At 39.8% G+C, this 20,601-nt stretch overlaps 1 protein-coding gene across 1 annotated transcript in view; it reads left to right on the top strand.

Moving 5' to 3' along the window:
* The window catches only part of UBR4 (ubiquitin protein ligase E3 component n-recognin 4), a 127,812-nt gene that overhangs the window by 17,938 nt on the left and 89,273 nt on the right, over window positions 1-20,601 (top strand). The window contains exons 12-26 of the mRNA XM_069479418.1: window positions 1,395-1,494; window positions 1,630-1,767; window positions 2,230-2,347; window positions 3,529-3,716; window positions 4,601-4,760; window positions 4,877-4,962; window positions 12,689-12,858; window positions 14,446-14,728; window positions 15,444-15,579; window positions 16,815-16,894; window positions 17,386-17,514; window positions 18,227-18,409; window positions 18,563-18,685; window positions 18,775-19,004; window positions 20,336-20,457. Of these exons, the coding sequence (XP_069335519.1) occupies window positions 1,395-1,494; window positions 1,630-1,767; window positions 2,230-2,347; window positions 3,529-3,716; window positions 4,601-4,760; window positions 4,877-4,962; window positions 12,689-12,858; window positions 14,446-14,728; window positions 15,444-15,579; window positions 16,815-16,894; window positions 17,386-17,514; window positions 18,227-18,409; window positions 18,563-18,685; window positions 18,775-19,004; window positions 20,336-20,457 (2,246 nt within the window). The remainder of the gene's footprint in view (window positions 1-1,394; window positions 1,495-1,629; window positions 1,768-2,229; window positions 2,348-3,528; window positions 3,717-4,600; window positions 4,761-4,876; window positions 4,963-12,688; window positions 12,859-14,445; window positions 14,729-15,443; window positions 15,580-16,814; window positions 16,895-17,385; window positions 17,515-18,226; window positions 18,410-18,562; window positions 18,686-18,774; window positions 19,005-20,335; window positions 20,458-20,601) is intronic.

Genomic DNA, 20,601 nt, shown 5'->3' with positions numbered 1-20,601 from the left:
CCGCGCCCGGCCTACATAATTTTTTAATAGCTGGCATTATTCTACTATGTAAATATACCAGAATTGACTAATTTCCCTGTTGATGAGCACTTATTTAGGTTTTTCCAAATTTCTTTTTTTCTTTTCTTTTCTTTCTTTTTTTGTTTTTTTTTGAGACAGAGTCTCGCTCTGTCGCCCCAGGTAGAGTGCAGTGGCGTCATTATAGCTCACTGCAACTTCTAACTCCCGGGCTCAATCGATTTCTTGCCCCAGCCTCCCAAGTATCTGTGACTTACAGGTGCACACCACCACCACACCTGGCTAATTTTTCTATTTTTTGTAGAGAAGGTCTTGCTCTTGCTCAGGCTGGTCCTGAACTCAGGCAATCCTCCTACCTCAGCCTCCCAGAGTGCTAGGATTACAGGCATGAGCCACCGTGCCCAGCTTCCAAATTTCTTATTTCGATAAATTTTCCTTTGATAAACCTCCTGAAACATAAACTTTTGCGAACTTGTTTAATTGTCTTCTTGGGGGTGAATTCCTAAAAGTACAACTGTTAGGACGAAGGGCACACATATTCAAAAATTTAAAATGTTTTCTTTGCCAAACTGCTTTTCATAAAAGTTATACTAATTTGTGTTTCCTCCAGCTGTGTGTGCGCATGCCTAATTCCCCATGTTCTCTTTGACACTGGGTATCATTAGTCTTATGTTTGCTACGCTTAGAGGAGAAAAATGCTATTATATTACATTTATTTGTATTTCTTTGATTACCGGTGTGATTGTATTTCGTTTCACATATTTATTGGTCATTTATGTTTATTCTTTTGTAAACTACCTTGTATCCTTTGTCTCAGTTTTCTCTTTGGTGTTTGTCCTTTTTTCTTATTGATTTATGTGAACTTATTGTGTATTATATATATTAATCCTTTGTCATGTGGACATTTTGGACAGAAAGAAAACATTTTACTCAAACTGTAAAACTTTTTGTTTTTATTCTCTTGGTTTTGTTGCCAGATATCTTATAGAAGTTGGTAATTTTAACCTTTTGTTTCTCAAAAGAATGATTCTTTAAAAGTTCAACCAACATTTAAATGTCTGCATCTTCACATGACCCATTAGCTTTGAATTGATAGTTTAAATTCCAAAAATCCATGGATTTGGATGAGTTTCTACTAGTCTAGGAGTTCTTAACCTGAAGCCTGCAGATGTGTAGGCAGTCCATGGATGGGCTTCAGGGAGATTTTGAACTTCAGAAATTACATGTAGATTTTATGTATATATATATGTACAATAATTTTTCACATGAAAGGTACATAGATTCCAAAGGGATCTAAGGGCCCAAAATGAAATCCAGAGGGTGTAAGTTATTGTTAATTATTTTAAGGTTTGTGTATTCCTCTTTTGTGTGTGCAGGCATCAGGGATTTGGGGTACTGTCTGTAATACTGGCAAACCATGCCATCAAGCTGTTAACGTCTCTCTTCCAAGACCTGCAAGTGGAGGCCCTTCACAAGGTGAGGAGATTATACTCATGGGAATTAGCATATTGATTGTTGCATCCCTTTTGGGCAAGTTAGCTTGATCCATCAACTCAGGTTTTTTCTGGCTGAGTTGTATCATTAATTTCTCTTTGATATTGCTACCGTCAGGGTTGGGAGACAGATGGTCCGCCTGCGGCCCTGAGCATTATGGCCCAGAGCACCTCCATACAGAGGATTCAACGGCTGATTGACTCTGTCCCACTGACAAATCTGCTCTTGACGTTACTTTCAACTTCCTACAGAAAGGTGGGTGTGAATCAAGCCCCTGATAATTTGGAAGAACTTCTTATATATATAACCTTCCTGAAATGAGTAAGTCTGACCATACACCATGACTTCTATAAACCCAAATTCGTGGTAATGATTTTGAAGAAGAGAGAAATTCTTAACTGCTTTAATGTATCCAAACATTTGCATCAGTTCTTGATTATCAGCATTGTGATACGCTTGGCTACTTGGTGATTAGTGATGGTTGGCATACTGAAGCAGAAACAGAGGACAGTATGGCAATGTTGCTTTTTTCAGTTCTTGTCCGTATCTCTGGTTGGTAGTGTTTTTTTAGAATCAAGTGATGTAAGCGCAGGAGGGAGCTATTAGGACAAATACTTCTTGGGTTCAGAAGAAAACAATGAGATATCAATAAAACTTTTCATGTGGCGAATGAGATGAAGTTGGATGGCTCTGGTTTTATAATTGTCATTTTCCTAGGCATGTGTCCTGCAGCGGCAGAGGAAGGGCTCCATGAGCAGTGATGCCAGCGCCTCCACTGACTCAAACACCTACTATGAGGACGATTTCAGTAGCACGGAGGAGGACAGCAGCCAAGGTAGAGGCCGCTCTTTTCTCTCTCTCAGAGATAAGCTGCAGGGTGCAACAGGAGGGTTCCCAGTGGGGTCCTTTAGTTTCCTTTTTACCATTTTGTTTTCACGTGCCCAGCCTAGACCTTGATTTTACGTGCACTCAAAGACGACATGTTATTTAAGAGCAAGTTGAGCTGTTGATGACTGACTGACGGACACAGCTTTCAGCCAAGCCCAGATTGCTTTTCATTCCTTTCTCTCCAAAAATCAAAATACATCTCAATTATTCATATTTCTTCATGTGTTCACTCATTTTGTGACCTGTGCTTTGAGCTTTCTTAGTGAAACTCAAAAGGTTACTTGTGAGGTGTTTGGTTTGGCTGTTGTCATGGAGTCATATTTTAGGGAAGCATAGAGGAAAGAAACTCAAGACTGTGGTAGTGAACAACAGGGCCAAGCTAACATTCCCTCCTGCCTTAGTTTGGAGAGAGAGTGAATAAGGTAAATATCTCGGATTCTCCTTCACAGTCGGATTTGTGGGAGCAATGTGAGATACTGAGAGAGGTATGACTGTTACCCTCCTGGTGTTTATACTGATAAGACAAGTATAAATTTGCTCCTGAAAATGTTTGGAGCCAGGTGCAATGGCTCACATCTGTAATCCTAGCACTTTGGGAGGCCAAGGCGGGAGGATCGCTTGAGGCCAGGAGTTTGGGACCAGCCTGAGGGAAATAGTGAGACACTGTCTCTACCAAAAAAAGGAAACCAGGCATGGTGGTGTGTGCCTGTAGTCCCAACTACTTGGGAGGATGAAGCAGGAAGATCGCTTGAGCTGAGTTTGAGGTTGCAGTGAGCTATGATAACACTGTACTCTAGCCAAGTGATAGAGGAAGACTGTCTAAAACAAAACAAGAAACAAAAAAAATTGGCTTGTTGCCAGTAAAATAAAGTGATGTTGTTTTTCTTCCTTTGTTGAGCTCCTTTAAAAAATCAGTTTTATTGAGGTGTAATTTATATGCAATAAAATACTCTCATTTTATGTAATCATTTAGATGAGTTTTGACAAATATATGCAACCTTGTAACCACTACCACCACAATCCAGATAATCTTTGCATTCCTTTTGACTTAGGCACTTTTGGAAAGCAGATACTCCAAAAGACTTTTTTTCTAAATTTATTTTTGTTACTTTCTTTTTCTCTATTCAGATGATGACAGTGAGCCTATTTTGGGGCAATGGTTTGAGGAGACCATCTCCCCCAGTAAAGAGAAAGTGGCACCTCCGCCCCCTCCACCACCCCCTCCACTGGAGAGCTCTCCGCGGGTTAAAAGCCCCAGTAAGCAGGCCCCTGGTGAGAAGGGCAACATTTTGGCTAGTCGCAAAGATCCTGAGTTGGTAAGAGTGGATTGCTGAGGTTTGGGGGAAGAGGATATGGGGAGCTGGGGCATGAGAAGCAGATTATTTGAATTATAACATTTTATAGGTTGAATAACTATAATGCTTAAAGATATTTTTGCTTAGGACTTCTGTGTATTGATTATGTTTCATTAAATCACTTGTATTGCTGGTATTGCTTCTCTGATGGCCTTTAGAATTAGGCAGAAGTAGGCTTGAATCCTGTTACTTCCTGCCTTCGTGACCTTGGACAAGAATCTGAACTTCTCCAAGCCTCAATTTTGTCTGCTATTATATGGAAATGATTACACATGCTTCTAAAGGTGTTGTGAAGACTTAAAGAGAGTATGTTTCAAGCACTTAGCATAGGTCTGATACATCTCAAGTACTTGCAGTGAATGAGCTAGGTACAATTCTTGTCTTCATATAGCTTACAGTCTAGTGAAGGACATGGATGTAAAACGTTTATACAGTACTTATGTTTAATTTTAATGGAGAAGAGCTGGGAATTCTATATATGTATAATAATCATTAATATAGGTTTCAGAATTGAATATATTAATACTATCCTGCAGCTGGAAAAAGAGCATTTTAGAGGAACGAAAGAAATGGCTCAGTCTATTTGGAAATCGTATGTCTTCATACACTATTTGGTGAAGTCTATTGTGTTAAACTGGCATACCATTTTACATAACTGATAGAATTACATGGGAAAGACTCACATAATTAAACTTAGTTTCAACGTAAGTGACTTAAAATCTGATTCTTTAATTTACTGTGTTTGCGTGAGACCTATGGGCATATTTAATTTCCTATTTGTATTCAGGGTTTGTAGGAGCATTGGGCTTATAATCCTGATATGAGCTTTTTTGTGTTCATTTTAGTTCTTAGGTCTGGCTTCAAACATTTTGAACTTCATCACCTCTTCCATGCTGAACTCTCGGAACAATTTTATCCGAAACTATCTGAGTGTGTCTCTTTCAGAACACCATATGGCCACCCTGGCCAGTATCATCAAGGAAGTGGACAAAGAGGGACTCAAGGGTCAGTAGACAGGATATGTTTCTGGTGGATTTTTTCTAGTGGAGTTTGGCTGTTGGCAGGGTGGCGTGCTGCATCAATGTCTGCTCGAGTGATTGATTTTTCCACTTGTCTTCAAGGTTCATCAGATGAAGAGTTTGCTGCTGCTCTCTATCACTTCAACCACTCTCTGGTAACCTCTGACCTTCAGTCACCTAATTTGCAGGTTTGTGTACACAATGATCATCTAGGTCAAGAGCTCTTTACACCAGCTCCCACAGGCTGCAGTTGCTCCTATTGTTAAGGAACAGTTTGCCATTGAAGCCCCTCACTGGAAAGACGGTTGAGAGATTTTTCTAGTATATCCCTGTGTCTAAATTAGAATAATTTCAAGAAAAAGACAATGTGTTCTTTAGTCCCAAGTCAGTAAGTTTAAAGAAAAGAAAAAAACTACAAAAACAGAGTACCGATGATTATACTAGTAGAGAAGGTAGACAAAATACTCAAGAGGGCAATTTAGAAAAAAGGAATATAAATGGAAAAAAGATTGAAAAAATATTTACATCGTTAGTAATCGAATAAATATAAATTCAAATTTGTTTTAGAAGAGTCACATCATGGCCGGGCGCGGTGGCTCACGCCTGTAATCCTAGCACTCTGGGAGGCCGAGGTGGGCGGATCGTTTGAGCTCAGGAGTTCGAGACCAGCCTGAGCAAGAGCGAGACCCCATCTCTACTAAAAAATAGAACGAAATTATATGGACAGCTAAAAATATATATAGAAAAAATTAGCCGGGCATGGTGGTGCATGCCTGTAGTCCCAGCTACTCGGGAGGCTGAGACAGGAGGATTGCTTGAGCCCAGGAGTTTGAGGTTGCTGTGAGCTAGGCTGACGCCACGGCACTCACTCTAGCCTGGGCAACAGAGTGAGACTCTGTCTCAAAAAAAAAAAAAAAAAAGAAGAGTCACATCATAGGAGATAGATGCTTTCATATACACTCCTACTTACAAACCCACCACTAGAACAGAGTCTAAGACCTTGACTGTCAACTTCTAATCTTATTGTTTTCTTTCCTCACTGAAGTAGCTGATACCTTGAATGCTAAATCTCAAGGTTCCATGTATATACAGTTGACTCTTAAATAATGCAAGGGTTGGGGCACTGACCCCCGTGCCTCCAAAACTTAACTACTAATAGCCTACTGTTGACCAGAAGCCTTTTGTGTTTTTTTTTTTTTTTTTTTTTTGGCAGAGTCTTACTCTGTTGCCCAGGTTAGAGTGCTGTGGTGTCAGCCTTGCTCACAGCAGCCTCAAACTCCTGGGCTCAAGCAATCCTCCTGCCTCAACCTCCCCAGTAGCTGGGACTAGAGGCATGCGCCACCATGCCTGGCTCATTTTTTCTGTATATATTTTTAGTTGTCCATCTAACTTCTTTCTGTTTTTAGTAAAGATGGGGTCTCACTCTTGCTCGGGCTGATCTTGAACTCCTGAGCTCAAATGATCCACCCGCCTCGGCCTCCCAGAGTGCTAAGGTTACAGGTGTGAGCCACTGCGCCCGGCTTGTTGACCAGAAGTCTTATGGGTGATATAAATAGTTAATTAACACATATTTTGTGTGTTATTATATACTGTATTCTTATAATAAAGCAAGCTAGAGAAAAGAAAATGCTACTAAGCAAATCATAAGGAAGAGAAAATATGCTTACTGTTTATTGAGTGGAAGTAGATCATCATAAAGATCTTCATTCTCGTTGCCTTCACATTGAGTAGGCCGAAGAGGAGGGAGAGGAGGAGTTGGACGTGTTGTCTCAGGGGTGACAGAGGTAGAAGGAAATTGGTGTCTGAGTGGACCCAGGCAGTTCAAACCCATGTTGTTCAAGGGTCAACTGTATACATTATCTATAGTTTTTAAATTAACAAAGTTTATTTGTTTATAGCTTTAAAGCAGATGACATGCTGTATGTAATCTTTTCAGATACTCTTTTTTCACTTAATATTATATAGTACTATATTGCCAAGCCTCATCTACAGATTTCTGTAGTTCTTGTTTGGATTGTATTATATTCCATTGTATTTGTGACTGTACCAATTGATTGATCTCCTTTCTTCATCTACTGATGGACATTTGCATTGTGTCCAGGGATTTATTGCTGTTCTAGATGTTGGTATTACCTTCCTTGGCATTGTCCCATGTTGTGCATGGACAAATGATTCTCTTGGGAATATCACTAGGACTTGAATTGCCAGGTTACAGAGTACATGACCTTAAACAGATAATGCCAAAGTGCTCTCTAAATTAGATGCACCAATATTTGCTCCCACTAGCAATGTGTCCGTCAGTGTGTGGATTTATATCCTCCCTCAATGTTTGGTGATGTCATATTTTGACAATCACTTTCTTGACATGGTCAAAGTTAATGGTTTTCAATCTTTAGTGTACATAAGGATTCCTGGGGAGTTTGTTAAAAATGTAGGCTCCTAGTTTTTCCCTATACCCTCTTTGCTCAAGAATTTGCCCTGAGAGTATTTTGAAAAATGTTTTGTTACACTTAAGATTATTTCAGTGGGTTCTCAGAGGCAAGATAAAATTCAAGGGCTTGTCAGTTGCCTCCAAAGGGATAAAATCCAGGAAGCTATTTTAAGAGGTTAAAATTGATTCTTTTTATTTATTTATTTATTTTTTTGTGAGACGAGGTCTCACTCTGTCACCTGGGCTAGAGTGCAGTGGCGTCGTCATAGCTCACTGCGACCTCAGGCTCCTGGCCTCAAGTGATGCTCCTGCCTCGGCCTTCCCAAGTGCTAGGAATACAGGCATGAGCTACTGTGCCTGACCTGAAATTGATTCTCACAATCCCAAAGTGTTTGAGAAGTTTCTTAACAATTTCTTTTGTTCTTTAAAAAGGTAATTATAAAACCCATTTATATTTACCTACTGTTAGATGAAAAGTTCTATTTCAACAGAAAAGAATATAAATTGAGTAAAAAAGTTGTTGACCTATCTAAAATAAAGAAAAGGAAATGCTTTAGTTAGTATACAGCCTACGGTACCTTCTTAGACTATATAGGCTCAATGTGTCCTGCCAAAGTTGTTAGCTCCTTTCTCAGATAAATTTATTTAGGGAAGTTTTAAAGTTCGTATACTTGGCCTTTTCCTGCCTAAACTTGTCCAAAGAATAGGGAAGAAATAATTTTTTTTTAGAGAATAGAAGTCTTTAAGACTCCTATAATGATGTTACCATCTTAGTATTTAAAAAAATGATTATAGAACATGTGTGGACTTGCAGCCTTGTTGCCTGTAACTACTGATGTTTGGCAAAGGAAACCCTCAAACCTCCCTCTTCATTTCATCTCCAAACATGGAACTTAAATTCTTCTCCCAAACTTCTTTTCTGTGATGAAAGGTAGTGAAGGGTATTCTATATCTGCCTTTGAATTCTCCTATCTTGGATATTATTTCTTTGGAGTAATGTATTACTCCATTACCTGACTTACATGGCAACACAAACACTCATAGTATCCTCTAAGGGAACTTAATAAAGGGTACCCCAATCTGTGAAAGTAGACAACTAGAGAAGTTATGTCTCAAACATTGTCTTCAACTGTCAGGGCAATAAATTATTATGATTCTAAGTAAGACCAGTAGGCCTATTCACTACTTAGAAAAGAAATTGAAACCCGCTTATTTATGACTTTTGAATATCTTGGCAAGTGGACTTTCTACTAAAAGTCTGTGGGAAGAGATAGGTCTGTCATGACCTCGCTGTTCTTTTAAATTTGTCTAGTAAAGCAGTCTATTAAGGTGGTCAGGTAGGTGAGGTGTTGTTTTTGGTATCAGTAGATTCTAGGATGTTTCTTTGGAAGTCTGTCTTCCTAGACTCTTTTTTTTTTTTTTTTTTTTTTTTGAGACAGGGTCTCACTCTGTTGCTGGAGCTAGAATGCAGTGGTGACATCATAGCTCACAGCAACCTCAAACTCCGGGGCTCAGGTGATCCTCCTGCCTCAGCCTTCCGAGTAGCTGGGACTACAGGCGTGCACCACCACGCCCAGCTAATTTTTTAATTTTTTAGTAGAGGCAGGGTCTCACTATTGCCCAGGCTGGATCTAGACTCTTCTTTAATAAATAATTATTAGCATCTACTAGGAGCAAAATACCCTGCTAAGTACTCTGAGATGATCAAAGCTGAAACTGAGTCCCTGTTTTCTGGGAATAGAGTTTGGTAGGTACACAGATAGTAAATTTAACAGATTTGTTGAGTGCCAAATGGAGAAAGTACAGTGGAGGTTAAAGGAAGAGGGAGAATGGTTTTGGTCTGATTGGTGGTGGTGAGCATGTGGAATGGGAAGGGTAGGACTCCAGAGAAGCTATGGCGACTCCAGAGAAGCTATGGCATGTGTATAATGTTAGAATACCAGATAGGGAGTCAAAGGGTAACAGCAAAGAAGGTAGGGTGCTTAAGGTGCTGCATGTAGAGGGTGCAAAAAGTGCTTCACTTTGGTTGAGAAGGGGATGCCACATTGTTTGGGACAAATTGTTAAGGAGTCCTTTTTTTTTTGATACAGTCTCACTCTGTTGCCCAGGCTAGAGTGCCGTGGCATCAGCCTACCTCATAGCAACCTCAAACTCCTGGGCTCAAGCAATCCTACTGCCTCAGCCTCCCGAGTAGCTGGGACTACAGGCATGTGCCACCATGCCCGGCTAATTTTTACTATATAGATTTTAGCTGTCCATATAATTTCTTTCTGTTTTTAGTAGAGACGGGGTCTCACTCTTGCTCAGGCAGGTCTCGAACTCCTGAGCTCAAACAATCCGCCTGCCTCGGCCTCCCAGAGTGCTAGGATTACAGGCGTGAGCCACCGCGCCCGGCCCAGGAGTCTTAAAATCCATATGAAGGAGTTGAAATAGTAGAGAGCCACAGGGCTTTGCTTTTATGGTGGTAAGATGGGCCTTGGAGAAAATGGAGGTCCAGACGTCAGTGGCTGTTAAATGAATTAGGACATGACAAGTGTTTAAAGTTGTGCCTGGCTCTAAACCACAATGAGATACCACTTTACACCCAGTAGGATGGCTGTTATCAAAACAGTGGAAATGTTGCTGATGATGTGGAGAAAGTGGAATCCTTGTGCATCACTGGTGGAAATGTAAAATGGTGTGGTTGCTGTGGAAAATGGTATGGCAATTCCGCAAAAAGTTACACGTCGTACCATGTGGTGGTGCACACCTGTAGTCCCAGCTACTTGGAACACTGAGGCAAGAAGAGCCCAGGAGTTTGAGGCTGTAGTGCACCATGATTGTGCCTGTGAATAGCCACTGCACTCCAGCTTGGGTAACATAGCAAGACCCCGTCTGGGGAAAAAAAAAAGAATTACCATATGATCCAGCAGTTATATACCCAAAAAAAATGAAAGCTGGAACTTGAACAGATATTTGTATGCCCATGTTCATAGTATTATTCACAATAGCCAAAAGGTGGAAGCAACCCAAGTGTCCACTGATGCTTGAATGGATAAATAAAGTAGGGTACATCCATACAATGGATATTATTGAGCTTTAGCAAGGAAGGAAATTCTGACACATGCTACAACATGGATGAACTTTGAAAACATCATGCTAAGTGAAATAAGTCAGTTAGAATAGGATAAATACAGTACTGTATGATTCCACTTATTCCATTGACTCCTGGAGGAGTCAAATTCATAGAGACAGAAAGTTGAATGGTGGTTGCCAGGAGCTGGGGAGAGGGGAAAATAGGGACTTAGTGTTTAATGGGTACAGTGTTTCAGTTGGGAAAGATGAAAAAATTCTGGATGTGGATGTTGATAAATGTTGCACAATGTGTATGTACTTAATGCCACAGAACTGTATGTGTAAAATGATAAATTTTGTATTATGATACTTTACCCCCAACACAAATAGTGCTTGACACATAATACTAGTACCTACTGTTAGCTGCTATCCTTATACTTTTATGACTTAATATTGTTATTATTGCAGTGTCTGGGTTCATTCATTCAATAAATATTCACTGAGCACCAACTATGTGCCACGTACTGTTGTAGACACTGGAAAAATAAAGATAACTTGAATTAGCGTGGGATTGTGAAAAAGGAGGGAGTTATGGTGTAGATAAAGGACATATTGCAAAGATCACAGGAGGTTATTTGAAGGGACTAAGGGCACAGAAAGGAAGGAGGCTTAGGTATTGCCTGGGTTTCAAACTCACATGGCAGTAGAAGGATGCTGTTGTCATTAATAGAAAGGAAGGACAGTTGGTTTCGAGGTAGGATAGCTACTGGGTTTCATTTTAAATGTGATGAAGTTTCTATTAATACCAGTGTAGAAAATCGTTGGAAATGTGAGTCTGAAATTCAGGAGTTAAAAAATTGATTGATAATATTGCTTTGGGAATTAGTCACCAAGGGGTAATTATTGAAGTAATGGAAAACCATGAGATTGATGGAGGATCGCAAGGGAGCTGAGGTGGAGGCCAAACCCTCAGGAATGCCAGCATCCAGGAGAGGTGGAGGCAGGAATGGCTCAGCCAGGGTTTTGCTGCTGCACGTACCTACTGTGCCCATGTACGTACTGTGTGCAGTTTCACATCTTAGAAGGTTAGTTACCTTATGTAGAGCTAGCTGGTAAGGGTCGGAGTGGGAGGGAAAAACTAACTTCCTGTGGAATGTAAGCTCATTTCTTATTACTTTGAGGCTTACAAAAGTGACACAATGATGAAAACAAAAACCCTCGCTTAAAAAATTATAGAAATGACATCATAAGGATTATGTTATCCATGTTTATGGCTGCATGTCCCTTGATTTGAACACTTAGATTTTTTTCCTGATTTTTCTTTTATTAGAATTGTGCTATAGTTAATGTAGCTCAGGTAGGTGTATCTATTTTGAATTATTTCATTGGAGCCAGGAATTGGGAAATTATATATGGCTGTGTTGGGCATAGTAGTTAAGAATGTAGGTTTTAGAGATAAACCCGGCTTCACCTTATTATGGCTTTGGTCATGTTGTTTACCCTGCCTCATCAGTGACATAGATCATATACCACTAACCTCCTGTCACTGCCCTGCACATTCAGTGTGATGACAGTGTATGCATAAGCGCCTAGCTCAGAGCTCAGCCCATGGTAACTGCCCAGTGCATGCGTACTGCTTTTGAGGTTGGCAGCATTTTGAATAATACTCATTTCCAAGAAATGGAGTCCTCAAGGATGTATTATAAGAATATAATTTAATTTGGCAAACTTAGAAATTTGTCCTACATCCTGCAGTAAACATGGTTTGTGTTTTCTGAAGCCAAATGAGAAAGCAGGCATGTGTCTGGATTTCCATGGGCATTCTGCTCAGTTTGTGTGTGTGTGTTCGAGAAGATAAGTTGCAGCTTAGATACTGAGCTGAAAAAAGCTCATTTGAAAGACATGCTACAACCGGAGGCAAAGAACAGCCTTGATTAGTTTTAGGTACCTTGACATCTTATAGGCAAAAATGCTCGGCTAATACTGTTAATACAGTTGTTGGATCTATAAGTTGTTGGATCTTCCCTTTTGGGTGTTATTTGAATTAAGTAACTGGTTATGAAAGCAAAACTGTTAGCTATTACAGTTGTTCAAGAAGTTTTCTTTCAAAGGCACCAAACTTTTCATGTCCATTTAGAAAATTATCCTTATTCTGCTATTTCAATGCCTGTCTCCTTTTTTAAGGAGTCAATTTCTGACACTAATTAACTGTAGATGTTAATGGGGTTAGATGTGTAAATTTATATTTTTCTCATTTGTTGAACTAAATGATCTTTTTCAAAACTACTTGTAAATCTGGATTTCTGGGTTCTTCTTTCTTTAAAGTACTCTATCCAGTATTAAAAAATGAACATTAGAGATCATGAGTAACCTTTTGGCCTTATCCTATGTTTCTATCCTAACAGTTTCTTGTATGTCTTCCCTGTCAGAACACACTGTTGCAACAGCTGGGAGTCGCTCCTTTTGCTGAGGGCCCCTGGCCCTTGTACATTCATCCTCAAAGCCTCTCTGTGCTTTCACGCCTCCTGCTCATCTGGCAGCATAAAGCCGGCGCTCAAGGTGATCCTGATGTCCCTGAATGCCTTAAAGTCTGGGACAGGTAAGATACCTCCAAAAGAAGGCCTGCAGAGAGGTTATTTCCTTTTTTAATTTGTTTGACTTCTTTGTAGTTAATCTGTGGCTTTGAGACATTACTGTGATGATAGTATTTAGAGTGGAGAGGGTAGAGGAGTGATGGGGAGTTGGACGAGATGTGCTGTTAAAAAAATACGCAAACTATGGTCTGGAAACAGTCTTCCTGTAGCACATGGGGGATTTCGTTATAATTATTAGATAGAACCTGAATCCTGAACATAACCAATTTTATCTTGACCTGGTTTTTTGAAAGACAGAAGAGAGAAGCCAACTCTATCCTTGGTTATTTTGCTTTCAACATGAAATAAACACACTTAGAATGACGTGTGGTCTTTTTTGGACAAATTTTAGAGAATTTTTTTCCTTGGGGGAAGCTCAGATTAATCATCTAAATCCTCTTTAGATGGACCTGTATTTGCCATTTTTGTTTACATGGTTAGAAGTCTTCAAAGCAGTTTGTTTTCCTAAAAGGCTTTGCTTTCTAGTCCCCATTCTAGGATCAAATAACTCTAATGCTGGATTTGAGAAATCATAAACCTCCCTGAATGCCAAAGACCCACTATATATTTCCTGGTAGAATCTTGCAAAAAGGCTAGGAGGGTATGTGTGTGGGGTGTAGTGAGGGAAACCCTTATTAAAACACAAATCTCTTTCCTAATAGCCAAAGGCAGTGAAAACAGTTGGCTACATTCATTCCTTTTTTGCATAAAAGCTCTTCTGACAAGTTCTCTGACTAGTATTTCTTTTTTATTACTTTATAGTCAATCTATTGAGTTATTTTTGACTATTATGCAGTGATTTTTAACCTGTAGTGTAAACTTTCAAAACTAGAATTAAATTACAGAATTCAAGTATAGGGAAAAGTAATTGAATTGGTTCTACCTGTCCATGTTTATTAATTTAAAAGTAACAACTACAACATTTTTTGAAGGAGCCTGGTGTTCTTTCCATTGTCAAGGTAGGCATTAATGCTACTGTGGTCACAGTTGAGAGAACTGAAGAGTTCTTAGAAATGTTTTTGTGGCTGAATCTGATTTTTTTGTAGCCAAAATTTAGTTTTTGTCTACTCTTTCCTATATAGCTTTTTTCTTCCTTAATTTGTTCTCTTAATGCCTGCGTTTAAAAAGTTTAACTCCTTAGCACTCTGGGAGGCCGAGGCGGGCGGATTGTTTGAGCTCAGGAAGGAGTTCGAGACCAGCCTGAGCAAGAGCAAGACCCCGTCTCTACTAAAAATAGAAAGAAATCATATGGACAGCTAAAAATGTATATAGAAAAATGAGCCGGGCATGGTGGCGCATGCCTGTAGTCCAGCTACTTGGGAGGCTGAGGCAGAAGGATCACTTGAGCCCAGGAGTTTGAGGTTGCTGTGAGCTAGGCTGATTCCATGGCACTCTAGCCTGGGCAACAGAGCGAGACTCTGTCTCAAAAAAATTTTTTAAATATAAAAAATAATTAAAAAAAAAATGTTTAACTCTTCCAGTGGTTGACTTTGTAACTCTTGGGGGATGTCTGACTTTTTCCATGAGACATATTCTCCTTTTCTCTGGGGCAGGTTTTTGTCTACGATGAAGCAGAATGCCCTGCAAGGGTTGGTGCCCAGTGAGACAGAAGATTTGAATATAGAACATCTGCAGCTGCTTCTCCTCATCTTCCACAACTTCACTGAGAAAGGCCGGCGGGCCATATTGACCCTTTTTGTGCAGATCATACAGGAGTTGAGTGTCAACATGGACACTCAGATGCGCTCTGTGCCCCTCATCCTGGCTCGCCTCCTTCTGATCTTTGACTATCTGCTTCATCAGTACTCCAAAGCCCCTGTGTATCTGTTTGAGCAGGTACAGACCGGCATATTCTTTTTGCTTTATGGTTATTGAGAACTTTATTCTTCTCAAGAGTTACCATGATCCAAAGCTAAAATGACCTGCTCACTTTAGGTTTCAGGTGTTCCTTGTGGTAGGTTCATGGGTGGAATTAGGAGAACCACTAGGACTTGTGTGTGTGCACTTGTACTTTATGTTTAGCCAGAAGTGAAAAGTGTAGATATCTTTGATTTGGTGCATTTGTTAAAATTGGACTATAGGCTCTGTTCACAGGAATTTTTCCTTGAATTGCTCTGCTCTTCCTGTGTCTAAGAAACACCGAGATGGACGGAGGACAGCACGGAAGCTGAAGGCAGAGGCTCAACCCTCAGGAATGCCCACAGAAAAGAGGGCTGGAGCCTTGGCCGTCAATGAGTATTTGTTAGTGGTTGAATGATGTTCAGCAGTAAATTGTATGGATTGGTAAATTCCTTTGATGTAAGGATCCAAAATGAGGACAGGAGGGTCAGTTAAAGGTTATTATGTTCGGCATTGCTTAAAGTGTTTCATTGAGCGCTATTCCCTTTGTGCTTCATCAAAAAATGATTTCCAAAAAGTCACAGAAAAACCTTAAAATTTTTAGTTTGGTTTGAGTTTCCCAGGCTTTGCTGTACCAAGCTATTATCATACCCGAGGGAAAAGCAGAATGGTGACAGTATCTTTCTTAATTTGAGTATTTTTGTTTTAAAAGGTGCAGCATAACCTACTAAGTCCTCCTTTTGGATGGGCAAGTGGGTCCCAGGACAGCAGTAGCCGCCGGGCAACCACCCCTCTCTATCATGGATTCAAAGAAGTAGAAGAAAACTGGTCTAAGCATTTCTCATCAGGTCAGAAAGAAGATTGTCCCTAAGAAACTGACTTACTGAGTCTGATTGGCAGGGTTGAATTGAAGCTTGGAGATTCTTAGAGGATCTTTGGTCATTTCATTTAGTCTACTCTCTATGGGTGGCAAATCACCTACAATTCAAAAGATTTTTAGGAATGGACTCCGACATACCCCACATTTATTTTTGTTTAAATTAAGACCCAAGAATTAGGAATCCGACTGGGCGTGGTGGCTCATGCCTGTAATCCTAGCACTCTGGGAGGCCAAGGAGGGAGAATTGCTTCAGGTCAGGAGTTCCAGACCAGCCTGAGCAAGAGTGTGACCCCGTCTCTACTAACAAAAACTAGCCAGGCATGGTGGCGTGCACCTGTGATCTCAGCTACTCTGGAGGCTGAGGCAGGAGGATCGCTTGAGCTCAGGAGTTTGAGGTTGCTGTGAGCTAGGCTGACGCCATGGTACTCTAGTCCAGATGACAGAGTGAGACTTTGTCTCAAAAAACAAAAAAAAAAGAAAAAAAAAAAAAAGAATTAGGAATCCTTATATCTGGCCATAGGTTAGAGTACATGGATTCTTGCCACTCTGAATGATTAATTTTTCTCATTTTCCCTTAGGAATGTCGTTCTAACCCATAAGCTAAATTTCCTTTTGGGTCTTGGTGGCATACTGTTCTGAGATAATTCTCTCATCTGTTAATTGTTCTTTTGACTAGGTATTTCTTGTGTTCATTTTTAATGTGTGCTCACTCTAATCCTGAGAATTATTAGATCTTAAGTGTATTTTGTGGAAACTTTCATGAAGCCTTAGTATGAGTTTATTATCATCTCTTATTGTTAGTCCCTTTGATATTAGGGAAACAGCATTTAGTTTTAATGTGTTCAGTCTGATATAATTTGTTAATTAATTTGATCATAGAATACCTTATTTAACTTCTAGAGCAGTGGCTCTGAAGTAGGGTGATTTTGCCTCAAGGGACATTTGGCAATTTCTAGAGACTTTTTTGGTTGTCACAACTGGGCGGTGCTACTGGCATTTAGTGGGTAGAGGCCAGGGATGCTACTACATCTCCTGTAGTGCACAGGATAATGTCTCACAGAAAGGGATTATCTGGACCCAAATGTCAGTATTACTAAGGCTGAGAAACCTTGTTCTAATGTATGTTCTTAGTTTTTACATTTTAAATCTGTTAGACTGAGTTGAGGATGAAGCCATTCTTTTAATAAGCACATTGCTTTTCAGATGCTGTCCCACAACCCAGATTCTACTGTGTCCTGTCCCCAGAAGCCTCAGAGGATGATTTGAACCGACTTGATTCTGTGGTACTAGGAATTTTAAAACTCCATTTTATATGTTGGTCAGATGGTCTTCACCAAAATCAGCCCATCAGGGTGAAAGGGAATGATTTGCTTTTTGTAATGAGGGAATTTGGTCTCTATTAGGATTTGAGCTTATTTTAAAAGGAAAATATTATTTTGAGATTTATTTGCTGGCTGCACTTTTGCTGTAGAAGTCCTTTCTGGTGGTTGACACCTCTGACATGTTATTTCTGAAGGACTGTCTTTGTTGACATTTGTGAGATGCAAATATTTTAATGGACAAAAAAATTTGCTCTCTCATTCTAAAGCCTGCAGTTGTGTGTTCACAATAGCTTGCAAACTGATCTCAGAATGGCAATCTGCTGCAAGGAAAATTAATAAGTGTAATTTGATGGGATATTTTGTCAGTCATGAGGTTAAGTGATAGTGCATGGGCAGTAGGAAAAAATATTTCAAAATATAAACTAATGATTGTCTGTCTTTCTTGATGATAGGCATGTGATGTTCTTTTTTCCAAGCTTGTCAAATATGATGAGCTTTACACTGCATTGACAGCCCTGCTTGCAGCTGGATCCCAGCTCGATACGGTCAGGAGGAAGGAAAACAAGAACATAACAGCCCTGGTAAGATCATGGAAACCTGAGAAGACTTTGGGCTGTGTTTGATAATTGTTTGACAATTTCTACCAGAAATTCCCTTCTGGGATCTAATCATTGTATTGAACATCTGTTTGTAAAACTGACCGATACTTCAGTATTTCTAGGTATTTCGAGTGGTTATGTTTATCTTTGAGGTAATTTTATTATTTTGGCATTTTTTTGGTTACCATTGAGAGAAATGTGACTTTGAGAGTTAAGGGCCCTCTGAGTACTATATCTCCTGTGAATGCCGGTTCATAATATTGAAAACCTCACATTTGAGATTTTTCTATGGTCCTGTAAATGTGTCTCTACTTCTAGAAGCCATAAGAGCTATTCCATGTCATAGAAAGGCCCAGCTAATTGTGGGCCTGCCCAGCAGAATGTACTGTTCTATTTCGGTTAATTGGTAAATTATCGGGGAGCTAAAGTTATCTTAGAACCACCTTTCTGGCCTTTGGATATGTGCAGAATATGGAACAAATTATCTGTATTTGTGTTTTACCATTTTCTGCTTTATTATTAGGTATACTCTCTAGAAAGATCTAAAGAGCAGACTCCAGGGCCAAAGCTCAGTTGAAAATTGAGACTCTACACAATTCTACTTTAAAAGTTGTATTTGGGGCAGTTCTTTTTGTTGGGGAGATCTTGGGGCAACACCAAGTGCTACTTCTGTGTTCCTTTTTGCTTCTCCCAGGAGGCCTGTGCCCTTCAGTATTACTTCTTGATACTGTGGAGGATCCTGGGGATTTTGCCACCATCAAAGACTTACATGAACCAGCTGGCCACGAACTCGCCTGAGATGAGTGAATGTGACATCTTACACACTCTGCGATGGTCTTCCCGCCTCCGGATCAGCTCCTATGTCAACTGGATAAAGGTACCGCAGTGGAACACAGAGCTTGCTGCTAAGGATATTCAAAGCCAATGTAATGTGCTCTGTGCTTACAGGAACTTTAAAATTTAAAGATAATAAAAGCTTTGAACTCGGTCTGTATTGGTCTCCTAAACATTTTTCTTGCTGTCCAAATAGGATCACCTTATCAAACAGGGAATGAAGGCTGAACATGCTGGCTCTCTCATAGAACTGGCATCCACCAAGTGTAGCTCAGTGAAATATGATGTTGAAATTGTAGAGGAATACTTTGCTCGACAGGTATGTTAGTGTTGGAACTATGATGACAGAACTTGGTTTCTACTACAGCCTTTTGCCACAACTAATTAATATCTTGGATATTTTTAAAGATCTCATCCTTCTGTAGTATTGACTGCACCACCATCTTGCAACTCCATGAAATTCCTAGTCTGCAGTCCATCTATACCCTTGATGCTGCTATCTCGAAGGTCCAGGTATCTTTGGATGAGCACTTTTCTAAGATGGCTGCTGAGACTGATCCTCATAAGTCATCGGAGATCACCAAGAACCTGCTCCCAGCCACGCTGCAGCTCATTGACACCTACGCGTCATGCACTAGGTATGATGGGCCACTTGCCCAGAGATGTCCGAGCATTGTTCACTTTGTGCAGATCCCCAGTGATTCACAATTTTACATTTTTCCTTTTTATCAGCTTAGGGTTTTTCCCCCTTGGTATAAAGTTTTCTTCTCTAGTATGAAGGGGTACCCCATGAAGGAATATTCAAGTAGCACAGGAGGAGTTAGGAAACTTCATTTCTATAATTCTTTAAATATTTTTAGCATTTTACTTGTAGGTACAAATAAAGATAATGTAATCTTTTTAAACATTTCATTTAAAAAGATTAAAATCTTTTTTAATCTGTCATTTCTTCTATTAACTAAGTTGAAGCTCTTTAAATTTCATGATAGGTAGTTAGAGAAAAAAAATTCTGAATGAATTTGAAATTATTTTGCAATTAGCTCTTTCTGTAACAGACATTGCAAATTGCATGCCCTGTGGACTTTGGTCTATATGATGTTTAAGTATTTTAAAAGTCACTGATTGAGAGATTATTCATAAGTGGGGATTTCTTGCTTTTCTTAAATTGGAAAAGCTGGCAAAACTGGGCTTGATTTCCCAAATGACAGTAATAAGCTGGAGCTGAGAGGTGGCTTCCCCTTGGGGCATTTCTCATCTGGCCCTCTCACACTTATTTATCTGGTCCCTGTAGGAACTCACTGTTTAGCTCCTGTTCTGTGGGACTTTTATGCTGAAAGGGGCCTGGATCTTTGTAAAACTTAACTAGTGCCTTGCAGTAGAGACAGGGCTGTTGTTTGAGGCAAATCTTGGAACAAATATGACTGATAAATAACTAATATGAAAGCCTGTTATGTGCCAGGTACTTTTCTAGGTGCTCAGGTTATAGCAGTAGCCAGAGCAGACCAAGTCATTGCCCTCTGGGAGTTTGTAGGCTCCAATGTGGCCTATTAAGCCAGTGCTTTCTAAACTGAACTGTTATGTTCTTGGGCAAGTAAGTTTGGGAAATGTTGGGTAAATTAAGTAGTTTTTTTTGTTGTTTCATTTTAAAAAAATAGTACTTCTCAGAGCCTTTATACATTGCCAGTCTTCTGAGGTGGGGGAAGGGAGATAGATGTAAAGTATTCACTGTTTCCCAAACTTGTCATGGAATTGTGTTTTGGGAGCAATTTCAGAGGATGAGATATTCTTTGGAAAACAATTTCCCATTGGAATTCTTAAGAGACCAGGAGAGGGCAGGTACTATCAATTATATTTAATAAATTAGGAAACTGAGATACAGTTTTTTCAACTAATCTAGGCTTCGTTTCTCCTAACTGATGGGATTATATTCCTATAGCGTCACCCATCCCCCCCTATTTTCTTCCCTCAGAGCCTATTTGCTACAGAACTTTAATGAAGAGGGAACAACTGATAAACCTTCCAAGGAGAAACTCCAGGGCTTTGCTGCTGTTTTGGCTATTGGCTCTAGTAGGTGCAAGGCAAACACTCTGGGTAAGTGAATGGATGTGATTTGAATAATACTAATTACTACTGCTAGTACTACTACTTCTCTCCCTCTCTGCCTGTCTATTGGCATTTACCATTTATTGAAGCCTTTCTGTTTGTCAGGCATTTACATAGGTTTATTTGTTTTGA

Source organism: Eulemur rufifrons, chromosome 8 (assembly GCF_041146395.1).
Source record: "Eulemur rufifrons isolate Redbay chromosome 8, OSU_ERuf_1, whole genome shotgun sequence".
NCBI lineage: Eukaryota > Metazoa > Chordata > Mammalia > Primates > Lemuridae > Eulemur > Eulemur rufifrons.
Note: the sequence above shows the minus strand (reverse complement) of the source record. Positions and strands in the feature narration are given on the sequence as shown.